Source organism: Cetorhinus maximus, chromosome 6, assembly GCF_964194155.1.
Source record: "Cetorhinus maximus chromosome 6, sCetMax3.hap1.1, whole genome shotgun sequence".
In the NCBI taxonomy this organism is placed as follows: domain Eukaryota; kingdom Metazoa; phylum Chordata; class Chondrichthyes; order Lamniformes; family Cetorhinidae; genus Cetorhinus; species Cetorhinus maximus.
The window spans coordinates 87802563-87821235 of NC_135884.1; the positions used below are offsets into that span (position 1 = coordinate 87802563).

At 45.5% G+C, this 18673-nt stretch overlaps 1 protein-coding gene across 2 annotated transcripts in view; it reads left to right on the forward strand.

Annotated features, from left to right (window-relative positions):
* elmo3 (engulfment and cell motility 3) overlaps nucleotides 1-18673 on the forward strand; it is a 118744-nt gene that overhangs the window by 81290 nt on the left and 18781 nt on the right. For both annotated transcript variants that reach the window (XM_078543980.1, XM_078543979.1), the window contains 2 exons: nucleotides 12562-12725; nucleotides 18400-18512. In XM_078543980.1, the coding sequence (XP_078400106.1) occupies nucleotides 12562-12725; nucleotides 18400-18512 (277 nt within the window). The remainder of the gene's footprint in view (nucleotides 1-12561; nucleotides 12726-18399; nucleotides 18513-18673) is intronic.

Consider the following 18673-nt stretch of genomic DNA (forward strand, 5'->3'; position numbering starts at 1 on the left):
GTCAGTAGGTGAGTTACTCACCACAGGATTTCTAGCCTCTGACCTGCTCTTGTAGCCATACTATTTATATGGCTAGTCCAGTTCAGTTTCTGGTCAATGGTAACCTCAGGATGTTGATATTGGGGGATTCAGTGATGGTAATGCCATTGAATATAAAGGAGCAATTGTTACATTCTCTCTTGTTGGAGATGGTCATTGCCTGGCACTTGTGTGGCATGAATGTTACTTCCCACTTGTCAGCCCAAGCCTGAATATTGTCCAGGTCTTGCTGCATTTGGACATGGACTGCTTCAGTATCTGAGGAGTTGTGAATGGTGCTGAACATTGTGCAATCATCAGCGAACATCCCCACTTCTGACCTTATGATGGAAGGAAGGTCATTGATGAAGCAGCTGAAGATGGCTGAGCCGAGGACACTACCCTGAGGAACTCCTGCGGTGATGACCTGGAGCTGAGATGATTGACATCCAACAACCACAACCATCTTCCTTTGTGCTATGTATGACTCCAACCAGCGGAGAGTTTTCCCTCTGATTCCCATTGACTCCAGTTTTGCTAGGGCTTCTTGATGCCACCTCCGTTAAATGCTGCCTTGATGTCAAGGGCAGTCGCACTCACCTCCCCTCTTGAGTTCTGCTCTTTTGTCCATGTTTGAACCAAGGCTGTAATGACGTCAGAAGTTGTGACCCTCATGGAACTCAAACTGAGCATCAGTGAGCAGGTTATTGCTAAGCAAGTGCCGCTTGATAGCACTGTTGATAACCCGTTCAATCACATTACTGATGATCGAGAGTAGACTGATAGGGCGGTAATTGACTGGGTTGGATCTAACCTGATTTTTGTGTACAGGACATACTTGGGCAATTTTCCACATAGCCAGGTAGATGACAGTGTTGTAGATGTACTGGAGCAGCTTGGCTAGGGGCGCGGCAAGTTCTGGAGCACAAGTCTTCAGTAGTATTGCCACAATATTGTCAGGGCCCGTAACTTTTGCAGTATCCAGTGCCTTCAGCCATTCCTTGATATCACGTGGAGTCAATCAAATTGGCTGAAGACTGGCATCTGTGATGCTGGGGACCTCTGAAGGAGGCCGAGATTGATCATCCACTCGACTCTTCTGGCTGAAGATTGTTGCAAATGCTTCATCCTTATCTTTTGTACTGATATGCTGGGCTCCCCCATCTTTGAGGATGGGGATATTTATTGAGCCTCTTCCTCCAGTGAGTTGCTTAATTGTCCACCACCATTCATGACTGGATGTGTCAGGACTGCAGAGCTTAGATCTGATCTGTTGGTTGTGGAATTGCTTAGCTCTATCATCTGCTGCTTATGCAAGTAGTCCTCTGTTATAGCTTCATCAGGTTGACACCTAATTTTTAGGTATGCCTGGTGTTGCTCCTGACACTCTTCATTGAACCAGAGGCGACTTGATAGGGTGGATACTGGGTAATGTTTCCTCTTGTAGGGGAGACTAGAACTAAGGGACACAATTTAGAAATAAGGGGTCTCCCATTTGAGGCTGAGATGAGGAGAAATTATATTTTCTCTCAAAGGGTTGTTAATCTATGGAATTCTCTTCCCAGAAAGCAGTGGAGGCAGAGTCATTAAATTTATTCAAGGCTGAGTTAAATAGATTTTTGATTGTCAAGAGAATAAAGGGTTATGGGGAGGCAGACAGGAAAGTGGAGTTGAGACCCACAATCAAATCAGCCATGATCTTATCGAATGGTGGAGCAGGCTCGAAGGGCTGAATAGCCTACTCTTGCTCCTATGTATGGATACCATCTATTTTGAAACTGTAATCCTCACAACAAGCCAGCAAACAGCTTCAAAAGAAAGCTAATAAAACAAAAATAGTCCTGTCCAAAGATCAAAGGCCAAGATCACTGCTTCAAGGCGATAGAATAAATGGTTTCACTTGCTGCCTGCATGTAAAGCTGGTGTTGTGAAACATAGGAACAGGAGGAGGCCATTTAGCCTCTCCTGCGTTCTGCCCGCCATTCTGAGATCATGGCTTCTGACCTGCGACCTAACTCCATGGGGAGGAGTTTTCCCACATCGGGCGGGCTCAGTGGGGATGGTTAGGAAGCCGCCCACGATCAGGGCTGGACCGCAATGTCACACTGGCGGGCCAATTAAGGCCTGCCCAGCGTGAGTCGCGCGCGGCAGCACTCAGCGCTGCCTGTGATGGGGCGAGGGGAAGGAGGGCGCAAGTAGTACAAGTGCAAGTTCGTGCATTGTGCGCGCTGGTAAAGCTCCCTGAGGCACAGAGCTGCCACGGGGAGATGAAGAGTTTAAAACGTTAAAAATAAAGATTTTAAAAATGTTATAAAACATGTCCCCTCATGTGGCTCTGACATGAGCAGGGACATGTCATAAATGAAATGTTAAAAATGTTTATTTTATTTTTATTTGCTGTTGTAAACCTCATCCCACCCATGGATGAGGTTTCCCAAAAAATGCAAAGGCCACTTGGCCTTTTCGCCTGCCTGTCAACCTAAAGTTGGATGGGTAGTGAAAATTTTCTTTCAATTATAACTTTAACGGCCTTAATAGGCCTTTTAATCAGCGCTGGGCACACTGCCGACTCCGGCACGCGCCCGCCATCCGAGTGCGCGATAACGTTGGGATGCTCACCCGACATCATCATGCGTCATTTTACGCTCAGTCGGGTCAAGCGTCTGTCCACCCAATGAGCTAAAAATTCTGGCCCATGTGCCTACCCTTGCCCCATATCCCTTAATACCTTTGGTTAACAAAAATCTTATCAATCTCAAATTTAACATGAATCTGTTGCCGTTTGGGGAAGAGAGTTCCAAACTTTGGTCACTCTGTGTGGAAGTGTTTTCTAATTTCACTCTTGAAAAGTTGGCTCTAATTTTTGGACTATGCCCCTTAGGGTTAGATTCCCCAATCAGCAAAAATAGTTTCTCTCTATCTACCCTATCTGTTCCCTCCATATCTTGAAAACTTCAATCAAATCACACTGAACCTTCTAAATTCTAGGGAATACTACCCTAGCTTGTGAAATCTCTCCTCGTGATTTAACCCCTGAAGTCCATATATCATTCTGGTAATTCTACACTGCATTCCCTCCAAGGCTAATATACCCTTGCTAAGGTGTGGTGCCCCAAACCACTCACAGTGCTCTGTGTGGCCTGACCAAGGCTTTGTATGGCTAAAACATGACTTTTACCTCCTTGTAGATATAAAGGCCAACATTTCATTAGTCATTTTGATTGTTTTCTGTAACTGTTCATGACATTTTAACGTCTGGAAATCCAAGTCTCTGTGGACCTCCACTGATTCTAGCTTTTCTCCATTTAGAAAGTGCCCTCTCCTTTTTGGGTCCAAAATCGATGACCTGGCACTTGCTGACCCTGAAATACATTTGCCACAGTTTTACACATTCACTTCATCTTTCAATATCTCTGTAATTTTCTGATTATGTGGATAGACTGCCCAGTTTGCAACCTGTCTTGTTTACATTTCTATTTAACTCGATTGCCCAGTCGATCCACGATGCCAATCTTAGATTCGGGGCACCAAGCTGAAAATCTTTGCCAAACCCTCCTTTTGTTAAACTTGCCATGGTTATTCTGGGCATTTCAGGGGCTTTTCTTTGTTAACTCTCGAGTGACACATGAAAAGAAGCGGTTACAAGAGTGCAGTGGGATGAGATCCACCCTGGATCCCACTAGATCCTATTCCCAGCCTCCAGCCCCTCACTCCCAGCCCTGAATGGCCCAGGGATTGGGTCCATAAGCAGAACATTTTGCTTGGAAAGGCTGATGTTTAGAATAGAGCAGATTGGTTAATGGAGTAGATGAATCACAATGCCAGGGTGACTTCCCATCTTATCTCTTTCCCTCCCCCTCCTCTATCCACCACAAATGAACCAGCAGCAATGAATAAAGAGGCACACTTACTTAGGGATTTACAGATTAAGTATTTTTGGACACACTTCCTGACATGCAGTCACTTCATTTTCCAATCTCTTGTGCTTTTCCTCTGCATTGATCATTGATCGGACTGTCCCAGATAGTTACTGTCGACTAGCGCTGTTAACCCTTACTTGGGGTGGAGGTGTGGGATATTCATTTTGTTGAAGATGTTTTCAACCTTCTCAACTTCCACCCATATTTCTCCCCCCCACTCCCCACTTCCACGTCTTCCCCACACACTCCCGCCCCAGCCCTGTCTCCCTGTCCCTCCATGTCTCCGCCCTGTTGCTTCTCTCAGTTGGTGACTATGTTGGTAAGTGGGGATTAAGCCATACAGATCATGGAGACCCCCCCGCCAAGTTCCCCTGTCTGTACTTTGATCTCAACTGGAGGGCAGTCAGGGTACTATGATTTGCTGAAGTTCCCTGAGAGTGAGTGAGGGGTGTGGAGGTATCAAAGTTTTAATCGCTTTCTACTAGGTAATGGTCCCTCCTGGAAAGGGTCCTGCATGTCAGCCTCCAGCAGGGCAGGGATCAGTGTGTTCTGCACCCCCCACCCCCCTGTATCCCCCCTTGCTCAGTGAGTGAACCCACAGCCTAGGTTCAGACTTGAAAACTGGTCCACTTTGTGAATTGTGCCCCAACATGAGTCAGTGCTTTCAATATCTTTCATGTCCACCACCGTGTTTAACATCTCATCCAAAAGATGGCACCTCGGACACTGCAGCACTCCCCCAGTTGAGTACTGATTATGTGCTCAGATCTCTGGATGGTAGTTAAACCCTCGAGCTTCTGACTCCAAGATGAGAGTGCTACCTGCTGAGTGCTTAACCAACACTAATGCTAACACCTGAACTATTGTTTGTCACTATGACAGTGAGCTAGTGTCTGGACTGCACTACTGCAAACATTCAAAAATCTGAAATATTTTTTATCAGGAATTCCTTTTCTCTTGCTCAGTCTGCCTCATTATAGAGTGACCTCAATCTGTGAGCTTTTAATCATCCCCTGGTTATGTGTGAGTGACCGGAGGCATTCACAGATGGAGATGAATACAGGGAACAGATGGTGCCTGAACGACTGGGAGCTGAGCCATGTGGTGAAAGTAACAGGTCTAGAACGGAGCAAGTGGACCTTTGCTTGACTTGCCTTTAGGGAGGGGGGGATAACATTTGGAGAACCCCTCCTTAGGAGGTTGTCTGACATCCTAACAATACAGATTGTACATGAGCAGTAGAAGGCGTGAGCTTCATGGATCTTTAACCTGGTCTTGTTCTATGCTTCTGATCTCATTCTATATTTTGTGCCAACCATTTAAATCCTCTCTTTGGACAGAGGGGGCATGATGTACTTCAATCTTGGACCATCCCCAAACTGATCTGACATTGCTTTCTTGTTTGAACAGCTCATTCTGCATCATCTTCTTTGCAGAGAGCTGTTAGTGCAAGGAATACTTCACCACAAAGTGTGTTTGAGACAGAAACTATCTTTTTAAGGGAAGGTTAGACAGGCACTTTTGAACAAATGGAAGATACAGAGGTAGTGCTATGGGATTAGTTTTAGATTGTTCTAGCACCAATAGGATGGGTTGAGTAGCCGCCTTCTGATGTAAACCTTCTTTGTTTCTCTGGCGCTAAGATCTCAGGCCCCTTCCACATCCGCCCTCGGTCCGTGCCGGCCCTGCCGCCCTCGGTCCGTGCCGGCCCTGCCGCCCTCGGTCCGTGCCGGCCCTGCCGCCCTCGGTCCGTGCCGGCCCTGCCGCCCTCGGTCCGTGCCGGCCCTGCCGCCCTCGGTCCGTGCCGGCCCTGCCGCCCTCGGTCCGTGCCGGCCCTGCCGCCCTCGGTCCGTGCCGGCCCTGCCGCCCTCGGTCCGTGCCGGCCCTGCCGCCCTCGGTCCGTGCCAGCACTGATGCCTCCTATCCCTGGAACACTGCCTTTTTTTTGACATCTCCCCCTTTCAGCTCCACATCACCCAATTTCTCAAGTGTCACCTCATTGGCCTTCTTACCTCCCGCCCTACCTCAGCCAATCCAGTAACCTTCAGTGATCTGCAGCTCCCAAACGCCCACCGCCCCAATTACCCCATTCCCAACCCCATCCCTGTACAGATTTACCTTTTGCTCACTGGAGAAAATGAACTTCAAGGCCCACGTTCTTATTTCAAATTCCTCTCTGACCCTCCCCCACCTACCTACAGTTCTTGGGAGAACCTCCCCTTGTATAGGTGCTGACCCACTCAGTTCCTCTGGTTCCAAACTCCTGATTTTGAATCACCATGGGAGACCAGTCTTTCAGCCATCAAGCCCCTACCCTCTGAAATTTGCTCTCAATATTCCTATCTCCTAGCTACCTTTTTCCAACTGTGTTTGCAGTCTCCCCTGCTAGTTTCTGTCACTTGATGCCACCTCTCCCCTTTTTTAGATGAATCAGAGATGCTCTTGCATTTAGAGAGCGGTATATAAACACATTGTGTATTCTGGTTCATTGCCCTTTGTAGCACTTCTGCTGTCCACAAGTGTCAGCACTGGGAATGCACAAATCCATGAAAATAGGGAAATAACATTATTTTGGTGCAGTGTTACATTGTGTGGATGATTAAGTACTTGTGCCATGAGTAAACAGTATTTTTTTTCATTTCAGTCAGGCTTCAAAATATTTTTCCTCAAAGCCTCTTGTGGCATCTATTTCCTCAGATAAATGGTGGAGAGGATATAGTCCGGTGTTGTCAATCATGGATATGCTTACCTCAAACTATTGGATGTGTTTTGTTGGTTTTACATACCTTTGGATGGGGGGTGGGCTTTAGATCAAAATATCAGTTTTGATATTGACCTAGTCAACCTCCGCACAGTGGGACTGTGTCCAAGACCATGGCTTGTCCACCATCAATGAGCTGATGATGTACTGTTTGACTTGGTTATTCAAGCTGTGAAGTTGATGTAAAGTGGTTTACAGCTCTTATAGCGCTAAGCCTTTTGCTTGGGTCTTTCAGCTGTTTGTCTCCCACTTTAATCTTTCAGACTGTTGTGACTATTGTGAGAAAACATGTGGAAAAACTTCTTCAGTGACGAGACAAGTAATTTCCACAGCAATTAGGAACATAGGATTGGGAATAGGCCATTCAGCCCCTTTAGCCTGTTTCAATGTTCCATCAGATCATGGCTGATGTAAAGATCAACTCCATTTATCCACACCAACTCCATATTCCTAAAAATCCATTGAACTCAGTATTGAAAGCTCCGATATCTCAACATCCACAACCTTCAAATTCTGTTCTTAGCTCTGAATTCACAAGGGGAAGTACCGTGATGTCATTGGCATGCCAGTGATCAGTCTGAAAGAATAAGTAACGCTCAGGGTTTCTGTGGTATATCAGTCCAATATACTTTGATACAGCCCTGCTCTATTTCTTGTCAAACCCAATGGCATACCACACTGTTATTGGCTACATTGAGAAGCTGAGGGAGGGCATGGAACACAAACGAATAAATAGCACAGGTGCTTGTAAATTTAAAGGCCTGGTGATTGAGATTTGGCTCTGGCGTTTTGTGAGGGAGACCTGTAATAAATGTTTAACAAAATAATAATGCTGATTTAGAAGGCAGTCTGCTCAGCACTAATATTACTTGGATGTTTGTGTAAGAATTAGTACAGTGGCAAGAAGGAATACTGGCAGCTGGTTCACCAGAACCTGCTAACATCCTGCAGTAAACGTTGAACCAGAGGGAGCGAGAAATAATTACCGGGAGGTAATCCATTCAAAGTCTGACAACATCAAGAATGCTTGTTGCCATTCCAACCAAAGGGATCATACCCTTTGTAAAGACAGGTTGATATCTTGCCTTAAGTATGTCAAAATCATCTCAAAGCATTTCACAAACAAGGAAAGTTTTGGGGCTCTTTTCTGTAGAAAATATTGACAGGTGACCTGATAGGAGTCTTTAAAATTATGTAGGTGCTGGACAGGGTGGACTTCCACTAGGGGTGTTCAAAACTAGGGGCCGGAAATATAAGTCAACCACTAATAAATCCGCTTAAGAATTCAGGAGAAACTTCTTCACTGAAGAATGCAGAACTCTACCACAGTAAGTAGTTAAGGTGTATAATGTTGATGCAGTTAAGGGGATGCTGGATACATACATGGGGAGAAAGCACTAGAAGGACATGTTGAAAGATCGAGGTGAAGTAAAGTGGGAAGAGGTTGTGTGACGCATAAGCCACTGGGCCGATTGGCCTTCTGCTGTACTGTAAAATTTGATGTGATAGGTAACCAATTTATGCACAGCAAGATCCCACAGGCAGTAGTTGGAATAATGAGCAGTTTTAATCTGCGTTTGAAGGTTGGCCTGGATTCCATGGGCAAACCCTACTCTGTTGTTATGTAGGCAAACATGGCAAGTAATTTACACACACCCTACGCAACAGAAAAGAAGATAAACACAGTAGCGTGGTGGTAATGTTATTCGACTCGTAATCCAGAGACCCAGATTAATGATGCAGAGAAATGAGTTCAAATCCCACCATCTGATGGAATTTAAATTCAATTAATTAATAAATGAGGAATAAAATGGTAATCACATGGTGACCGTGAAACTATCAGATTGTCGTCAAAACCCATCTGGTTCACTAATGTCCTTTAGGAAAGGAATTTTTATTTTTAATTCATTCATGGGCATCACTGGCTAGGTCAGAATTTATTGCCCATCCCTAATTGTTTAGAGGGAATTTAAGAGTGAGCCACATTGCTTTGGGTCTGGAGTCACATGTAGGGCAGACAGGGTAAGGACAGCAGATTTCCTTTCCTAAAGGACATTAGTGAACCAGGTGGGATTTTACAACAATTGACAATGGTTTTATGGTCATCATTAGACTTTTAACTCCAGATTTTTATTGAATTCAAATTCCACCATCTGCAATGGTGGGATTCGACCTCAGGTCCACAGAGCATTACCCTGGGTCTCTGGATTACTATGCCACTGCCTCCCCATCTGCTGTCCTTACCCGGTCTGTCCTACATGTGACTCCAGACCCACAGCAATGTGGTTGATTTTTAACTGCACTCTAAAATGGCCCAGCAAGCCACTCGGGTGTATCAAACCACTACAGAAAAGTTAAACAAAAATAAAAGCAGATGAACAACCTAGCATCAACCTAGGGACCAATCTTGCTCATTCAACCTCACTAACATCTGGAGACTTGTGCCAAAATTGGTAGAGCTGTCCCACAGACCAAGCAAGCAACAGCCTGACAATCATACTCACCAAATCATACTTTACAGACAATGTCCCAGACACCACCATCACCATCCCTGGTTATGTCCTATCCCACTCAGGGGATAGACACAGTGTGTACAGACAGAGGGAGTTGCCCCGGGAGTCCTCAGCATTGACTCCAGACCCCATGAAGTCTCATGGCATCAGGTCAAACAGGGCAAAGAAATCTCCTGTTGATTACAACCTACTGCCTTCCCTCAGCTGATGAATCAGTGCTCCTCCATGTTGAACACCACTTGGAAGAAGCGCTGAGGGTAGCAAAAGCACAAAATGTTCTCTGGGTGGAGGGACTTCAATGTCTAAGACTAGCTCGGTAGCACCATGACTGACCGAGCTAACATATCTGCCAGACTGGGTCTGCAGCAGGTAGTGAAGGAACCAACAAGAGGGAAAAACCTATTTGACCGCACCCTCACCAATGTACCTGTCACAGATGCATTTGCCCTTGACAGTATTGGTAAGAGTGACCACCGTACCGTCCTTGTGGAGACGAAGTCCTGTGTTCACACTGAGGATACCCTCCATCGTGTTGTGTGGCACTATCACCGTGCTAAATGGGATAGATTGCAAACAGATCTAGCAACTCAAAATGAGATGCTGTGGGCCATCAGCAGCAGCAGAATTGTATTCACCCACAATCTGTAGCCTCATGGCCTGGCATAGCCCCCACTCTACCATTACCATCAAGCCAGGGGATCAACCCTGGTTCAGTGAAGAGTGCAGGAGAGCATGCCAGGAGCAGCACCAGGCATACCTAAAAATGAGGTGTCAACCTGGTGAAGCTTCAACACAGGACTGCATGCATGCTAAACAGCAGAAGCAACATACAATAGACAAAGCTAAGCGATCCCACAAGCAACAGATTAGATCTAAGCTCTGCAGTCTCCCCACATCCAATTGTGAATGGCGGTAGACAATTAAACAACTCACTGGAGGAGGAGGAAGCTCCTCAAATATCCCCATCTTCAGTGATAGGGGAGCCCAGCACATCAGTGCAAAAGATGAGGCTGAAGCAGTCACAACAATCTTCAGCCAGAAGTGCTAAGTGGATGATCCATTTTGACCTCTTCCTGAGGTCCCCGGTATCACAGATGTTAATCTTCAGCCAATTCGATTCACTCCACATGATATCAAGAACCAGCTAAAGGCACTGGATAGTGCAAAGGCTATGGGCCCTGACAATATTCCGTCAATAGTACTGAAGACTTGCGCTCCAGAAATAGCCATGCCCCTAGGCAAGCTGTTCCAGTACAGCTACGATACTCGCATCTACCTAGCTATGTGGAAAATTGCTTAGGCATGTCCTGTACACAAAAGAAAAGGACAAATCCAGGCTAATTACCACCCCATCACTCTACTCTCAATCATCAGCAAAGTGATGGAAGTTGTCGTTGACAGTGCCATCAAGCAATATTTACTCAGCAATAACCTGCTCACTGACGCTCAGTTTGGGTTCCACCAGGGCTTCTTAGTTCTTGATCTCAGTATAATCTTGGTCCAAACATGGACAAAGAGCTGAACTCAAGAGGGGAGGCGAGAGTGACTGCCCTTGACATCAGGATAGCATTCGATCGAGTGTGGTATCAGGGAGCCATAGCAAATTGAAGTCCATGGGAATCGGCTGGGGGGGAACCTCTTCACTTGTTGGAGTCATACCTAGCGCAAAGGAAGATTTTTTTTGGACATCGCTGCAGGAGTTCCTCAGGTTGGTGTCCTCGGCTCAACAATCTTCAGCTGTTTTCCCCCCCCCCCAACATTAGGTCAGAAGTGGAGGGGAATTGTCATCTGCATGCAGCAAGACCTGGACAACATTCAGGCTTATGTTGCTAAGTGATAAGTAACCTTTGCACCACACAGATGCCTGACAATGGCCATCTCCAACAAGGGAGAATTAACCATCTCCCCTTGAAGTTCAATGGTATCACCATCACTAAATCGCCCACCATTAATATCCTGCTGGTTACCATTGACTACAAACATTACAGGACCAGCCATATAAATACTGTGGCTACAAGAGCAGGTCAGAGGCTAGGAATCCTGCCACGAGTAACTCACCTCCTGATTCCACAACGTCTTCACCATCAACAAGACACCAGTCAGGAATGTGATGGAATACTCTCCACTTGCCTGGACAAGCATGGCTCCAATAATGCTCAAGAATTTCAACCATCCAGGATAAAGCAACCCACTGATTGGCACCCCATTCCCCACTTTAAACATTCACTCCCTCCACCACTGGCACACAGTCGCAGCTGTGTGTAACATCCACAAATTGCAACTCGCCAAGCCGCCTTCAACAGCATTTTTCAAACTCACGGCCCCTATTGCCTAGAAGGACAAGAGCAATAGATGAATGGGGCCACCACCTGTAAGTTCCCTTCCAAGCCACACACCATCCTGACTTGGAAATATATCGCCGTTGCTTCACTGTCACTGGGTCAAAACCCTGGAACTTCCTTTCTGACAGCACTGTGGTGTACCTACGCCACATGGACTGCATTGATTCAAGAAGACAGCTCAGTGCTGCCCTCCCTTCCCCCCAACCTTCTCAAGGGCAATTCGGGATGCCTTGCCAGTGATGCTCACATCATAGGAATGAGCACAAAAAGGAAAATGACCAGATAGCCATCCAGAGGACTGGATTAATGATCCAGAGAATGAGAGTTCAAATTCCAGAATTTAAAAGCATTTTAAAAATTTGTGCTAAAATGAGTAAAAGAGACAATGAAGCTGTCAGATTGATGAGAAAGCTCAAGTTGTTCAATAACCTCCTTTAGGGAAGGAATTCTGCCATCCTTACATGGAATGGCCTATATGTGACTCCAGTCCCAAAACCACGGTGGTTGTCTCTTAACTGCCCATGAAGTTGCCTAGGAAGTCCCTCAGCTGTATTGAACTGCCACAGTGGTTCAAGTAGATGGCCCACCATCTTGTTTGGACAACCTGAATATACACTGATCTTGTCAGCCATGTGCCCAGTATTATTTCTTCTAAGTCTGTTTTTGCTGATCCTGGTTAAGTACACGTAGAGAACCCCCACTCCTCACTGAACAGTACCTTGGCATCCTTCACATCAACTAATTAGGCAGTTAGTTACAGGATTGGTACAACATTTCAGCTGAAAAGTGGCACCACTAACAGTGTAGCACTTCCACACTGATGCATGGAGCAGTATATCCCGAGTGAATCTGGTGGGTTGGTGGAGCTGTGGCTAAGTGGGTGAGTGGCCTGAGGAATGTGAGCAATTAGTGAACAGTACCCCTAGTGCCAGGAGAGGGGCAGGGAGACATCTACCTGTTGAAAGACCTGATTAATTGTGAGCTTGCTCTTGTGCTTTCTGTTCCAGGTTATGCAGGTCGTAAAGGAACAGATCACGCGAACGTTGGCCTCCAAACCCACCTCCCTTGAGCTCTTCCGCAACAAGGTGAACGCTCTGAACTACAGTGAGATTCTCAAACTCCGTCAGACAGAGAGGATGCACCAGGAGGAGACCCTGGCACCGCCAGTCCTGTAAGACCTTGGTGTAACTGTTGAATGTCACGTGAAGTGGGGTTTGTAACTGGATTTGAACCGCTTGGAGTTCAGATTGGCCTGCCTCAATCAAAAATGTGCCGGGAAAAATCAAATGCCTCTCCAAACTTCCTTGGTACTTTCTGGCCTTATAATCTAGTCACTGTTGGGTTGGACACTGGCTGGTATCTGTGAAGGTGGAACTTCAGCCAACAGGCGTTTCAAATTGATAAGTCGAACACTATTCTTTTCAATCACATTAAGAACAGGAGGAAGCCATCCAGCTCCTCGAACCTGATCCACCATTCAATGAGATCATGACTAAGCCGTACCTCATTTATCTATCTTTGCACCATATCCATGGATACCCATTGTTTTGGCTCCTTACACAGGTAATCCATATGGATCATCCATATCCAAGTGTCCACATTCCATCATCATCTTGTGACAAGAATGTACCTGACCTTTCACCCTTGTGATTTTGAGCCTACATTCTTCTTGAACCAAAACAAGTAGCGACTGGAGAAGAATCTGGAACATCAGTCAGCCATTTCATCATACAGCTGTTCAGTCAAATAGACAAATCTTCTGTTACTCTGCTGAATCCCTTGATTAATATTTAATTGTTTTTACATTATTCTGTCCTGAGTTAATGACCGATTACCTAGGAGAGGAAAAATCCCCAGATTAGTGGCCCCTTTGCTACCTAGTGATCCCTGGTGGACAGTGTTCATATGCAGATGTGCGGTTAGAACAGGTTCAGGTTCAGCTCACACTTCACAAATGGCCCCTCAATACCTTAGATTATTAGAACAAGCTGAGCCCGTCAAAAATCCAAACATACATGTAAATGGGGACGGATTTAATCCATCAGAATTCACTACAGTAAAACTGAATGGGAAGTGATTGTTATGATGACTACAATCTGAAAATGTTTGATCCATTGAAATTTGTCACAATGAGTTAATGGGGAGGGCTTTGGTCCATTGGAATTCATTATACTGGGAGCAAATAGGCCCATTAATATGGTTTACACTGGGAGTGAATGGGGAGGGGTTTGGTCCATTTTAACTGTTTAAACTGGAAGTGAATGGGGAGGGGTTTGGTCCATTTTAACTGTTTACAGTGAGTGAATGGGGAGGGGTTTGGACCGTTTTAACTCTTTACAGTGGGGGTGAATGGGGAGGGGCTTGGTCCATTTTAACTGTTTACAGTGAGTGAATGGGGAGGGTTTTGGACCGTTTTAACTCTTTACAGTGGGGGTGAATGGGGAGGTGTTTGGTCCATTTTAACTGTTTACACTGAGTGAATGGGGAGGGATTTGGTCCATTTTAACTGTTTACACTGGGAGTGAATGGGGAGGGGTTTGGACCATTTTACAAGTTTACAGTGGGAGTGAACAGGAGGGGGGAGGTTTGGTCCATTTTAACTGTTTCCAGTGAGACTGAACGGGGAAGGGTTTGGTCCATTTTAACCGTTTATACTGGGAGTGAATGGGGAGAGGTTTCGTCCATTTTAACTGTTTGCAGTGGGAGTGAATGGGGAGGATTTTGGTCCATTTTAACTGTTTACAGTGGGAGTGAATGGGGAGGATTTTGGTCCATTTTAACTGTTTACAGTGGAAGTGAATGGAGAGGGGTTTGGTACATTTTAACTGTTTGCAGTGGGAGTGAATGGGGAGGGGTTTGGTCCTTTTTAACTGTTTACACTGGGAGTGAATGGAGAGGGGTTTGGTCCATTTTAACTGTTTGCAGTGGGAGTGAATGGGGAGGGGTTTGGTCCATTTTAACTGTTTACAGTGGGAGTGAATGGGGAGGGGTTTGGTCCATTTTAACTGTTTACAGTGGGCGTGAATGGGGAGGGGTTTGGACCATTTTAACTGTTTACACTGGGAGTGAATGGAGAGGGGTTTGGTACATTTTAACTGTTTGCAGTGGGAGTGAATGGGGAGGGGTTTGGTACATTTTAACTGTTTACCGTGGGAGTGAATGGGGAGGGGTTTGGTCCTTTTTACTGTTTACACTGGGAGTGAATGGGGAGAGGTTTGGTCCATTTTAACTGTTTGCAGTGGGAGTGAATGGGGAGGGGTTTGGTCCATTTTAACTGTTTACACTGGGAGTGAATGGGGAGGGGTTTGGACCATTTTAACTGTTTACACTGGGAGTGAATGGGGAGGAGTTTGGTCTTTTTTAACTCTATACATTGGGAGTGAATGGGGAGGGTTTTTGACCGTTTTAACTGTTTATAGTGAGAGTGAATGGGGAGGGGTTTGGACCGTTTTAACTGTTTACAGTGGGAGTGAATGGGGAGGGGTTTGGACCATTTTAACCGCTTCCAGTGTGAGTGAATGGGGAGGGGTTTGGTCCATTTTAACTGTTTACAGTGGGAGTGAATGGGGAGGGGTTTGGTCCATTTTAACTGTTTACACTGGGAGTGAATGGGGAGGGGTTTGATCCATTTTAACTGTTTCTAGTGAGAGTGAATGGAGAGGGATTTGGTCCTTTTTAACTGTTTACAGTGGGATTGAATCGGGAGGGGTTTGGACCATTTTTACTGTTTACAGTGGGAGTGAATGGAGAGGGTTTTGGACCATTTTAACTGTTTACAGTGGGAGTGAATGGGGAGGATTTTGGTCCATTTTAACTGTTTATACTGGGAGTGAATGGGGAGCGGTTTGGTCCATTTTAAATGTTTACAGTGGGGGTGAATGGGGAGGGCTTTTGTCCATTTCAACTGTATACAGTCAGTGAATGGGGAGGGGTTTGGTCCATTTTAACTGTTTGTACTGGGAGTGAATGGAGAGGGATTTGGTCCTTTTTAACTGTTTACAGTGGGATTGAATGGAGAGGATTTTGGTCAATTATAACTGTTTACAGTCAGTGAATGGGAAGGTGTTTGACCCATTTTAACTGTTTATACTGGGAGTGAATGGGGAGGATTTTGTTCCATTTTAACTGTTTAAACTGGGAGTGAATGGGGAGGGGTTTGGTCCATTTTAAATGTTTACATTGGGAGTGAATGGAGAGGGCTTTTGTCCATTTTAACTATTTACACTGGGAGTGAATGGGGAGGGATTTGGTCCATTTTAAATGTTTGCAGTGGGAGTCAATGGAGAGGGGCTTGATCCATTTTAACTGTTTACAGTGGGATTGAATGGAGAGGATTTTGGTCAATTTTAACTGTTTACAGTCAGTGAATGGGAAGGTGTTTGACCCATTTTAACTGTTTATACTGGGAGTGAATGGAGAGGGGTTTGGTACATTTTAACTGTTTGCAGTGGGAGTGAATGGGGAGGGGTTTGGACCATTTTAACTGTTTACAGTGGGAGTGAATGGGGAGGGGTTTGGTCCATTTTAACTGTTTACAGTGGGCGTGAATGGGGAGGGGTTTGGACCATTTTAACTGTTTACACTGGGAGTGAATGGAGAGGGGTTTGGTACATTTTAACTGTTTGCAGTGGGAGTGAATGGGGAGGGGTTTGGTACATTTTAACTGTTTACCGTGGGAGTGAATGGGGAGGGGTTTGGTCCTTTTTACTGTTTACACTGGGAGTGAATGGGGAGAGGTTTGGTCCATTTTAACTGTTTACACTGGGAGTGAATGGGGAGGAGTTTGGTCTTTTTTAACTCTATACATTGGGAGTGAATGGGGAGGGTTTTTGACCGTTTTAACTGTTTATAGTGAGAGTGAATGGGGAGGGGTTTGGACCGTTTTAACTGTTTACAGTGGGAGTGAATGGGGAGGGGTTTGGTCCATTTTAATTGTTTACAGTGGGAGTGAATGGGGAGGGGTTTGGTCCATTTTAACTGTTTACACTGGGAGTGAATGAAGAGGAGTTTTTAATCCATTTTAACTGTTTACAGTGGGAGTGAATGGGGAGGGTTTGGTCCATTTTAACTGTTTACAGTGGGATTGAATGGGGAGGGGTTTTGTCCATTTTAACTGTTGACAGTGGGAGTGAATGGGGAGCGGTTTGGTCCATTTTAACTGTTTACACTGGGAGTGAATGAAGAGGGGTTTTTAATCCATTTTAACTGTTTACAGTGGGAGTGAATGGAGAGGGATTTGGTCCTTTTTAACTGTTTACAGTGAGAGTGAATGGAGAGGATTTTGGTCAATTTTAACTGTTTACAGTCAGTGAATGGGAAGGTGTTTGACCCATTTTAACTGTTTATACTGGGAGTGAATGGGGAGTATTTTGGACCATTTTAGCTGTTTACACTGGGAGTGAATGGAGAGGATTTTGGTCCATTTTAACTGTTTACAGTTGGAGTGAATGGGGAGGATTTTGGTCCATTTTAACTGTTTACAGTCAGTGAATGATAAGGTGTTTGATCCATTTTAACTGTTTATACTGGGAGTGAATGGGGAGGATTTTGGTCCATTTGAACTGTTTACAGTGGGAGTGAATGGAGAGGGGTTTGGTACATTTTAACTCTTTACAGTGTGAGTGAATGGGGAGGGGTTTGGTACATTTTAACTCTTTACAGTGGGAGTGAATGGGGAGGGGTTTGGTCCATTTGAACTGTTTACAGTGGGAGTGAATGGAGAGGGGTTTGGTACATTTTAACTCTTTACAGTGGGAGTGAATGGGGAGGGGTTTGGTCCTTTTTAACTGTTTACACTGGGAGTGAATGGGGAGGGGTTTGGTCCATTTTAACTGTTTGCAGTGGGAGTGAATGGAGAGGGGTTTGGTACATTTTAACTGTTTACAGTGGGAGTGAATGGGGCAGGGTTTGGTACATTTTAACTCTTTACAGTGGGAGTGAATGGGGAGGGGTTTGGTCCTTTTTAACTGTTTATACTGGGAGTGAATGGGGAGAGGTTTGGTCCATTTTAACTGTTTACAGTGAGTGAATGGGGAGTGGTTTGGTCCCTTTATACTGTTTACACTGGGAGTGAATGGGGAGTGCTTTTGGTCCATTTTAAATGGTTACAGTGGGTTTGAATGGGGATGATTTTGGACCATTTACAGTGGGAGTGAATGGGGAGGGGTCTTGTCCATTTTAACTGTTTACAGTGGGAGTGAATGGGGAGGGGTTTGGGGAGCAGACATCAATGTGCACTGTAGCAGTGGTTGGAAAGTTATTAACTCACACCCACAGTCAGCAGTGCTGGCTCCAGGTTATTGCCACTGATGCCAGTGTTATGAACGGGATGAGGTGTTGGGATCACTTGTCCCCTTTTTTTCTCCCCTCTCCAGTGATTCACCTGCCTGTAGTTCTGCACATGTTAGCATAGGTGAAAGCAAGCTATGAGCTTCTTGAATTGTGTTGTAACCCCTCTACTTCTGCATTTAGCAAGGAGCATTTCCGTGTCCCTACCCGATCCTAATTTTGTTGTGTTGAGGACAAAATCAGATCAGCCATGATCTTATTGAATAGCGGAGCAGGCTCGATGGGGCGAGTGGCCAATTCCTGCTCCTAATTCATATGTTCACATATATGCTAGTATTAGATTTCACTTCACTGAAGAAAAATATTGAAGCAAGCTTTCAAACCAGTGAAAAAGTTCATTTTGGTTCATGGGTTTTCTTGCTGTCTACAGGTGCTTACTTGTGTTCATGTGTGCATCTTTGCATGTCTCTGCGTGTTTGTGTGCACGTGTGTTTGTGTGGTGTTCTCACATGCCTGTGTGGCAGAGGCTATTAACATACCTCTCTTCTATCACCCAGGGAGTTGAGGGAGAGACTGAAGCCAGAGCTAATGGAACTGATCAAACAGCAGCGGCTGAACCGCCTGTGTGACGGGACACTCTTCCGTAAAATCAGCAGCAGGAGGCGCCAAGGTAGATCCCCCCAGAACTGACAGGCCAACTAATGACGATTGGTTCATCCTTAGGCTCTTTATCTCCCTTTGTCTCATGAAGGAACTGGCCCTGGCCCTGTCTCCACTGCTGCCCAATGCCAGCCCCATTACAGCCCTCTGTAGGCCAGCCTAGTCCTATTA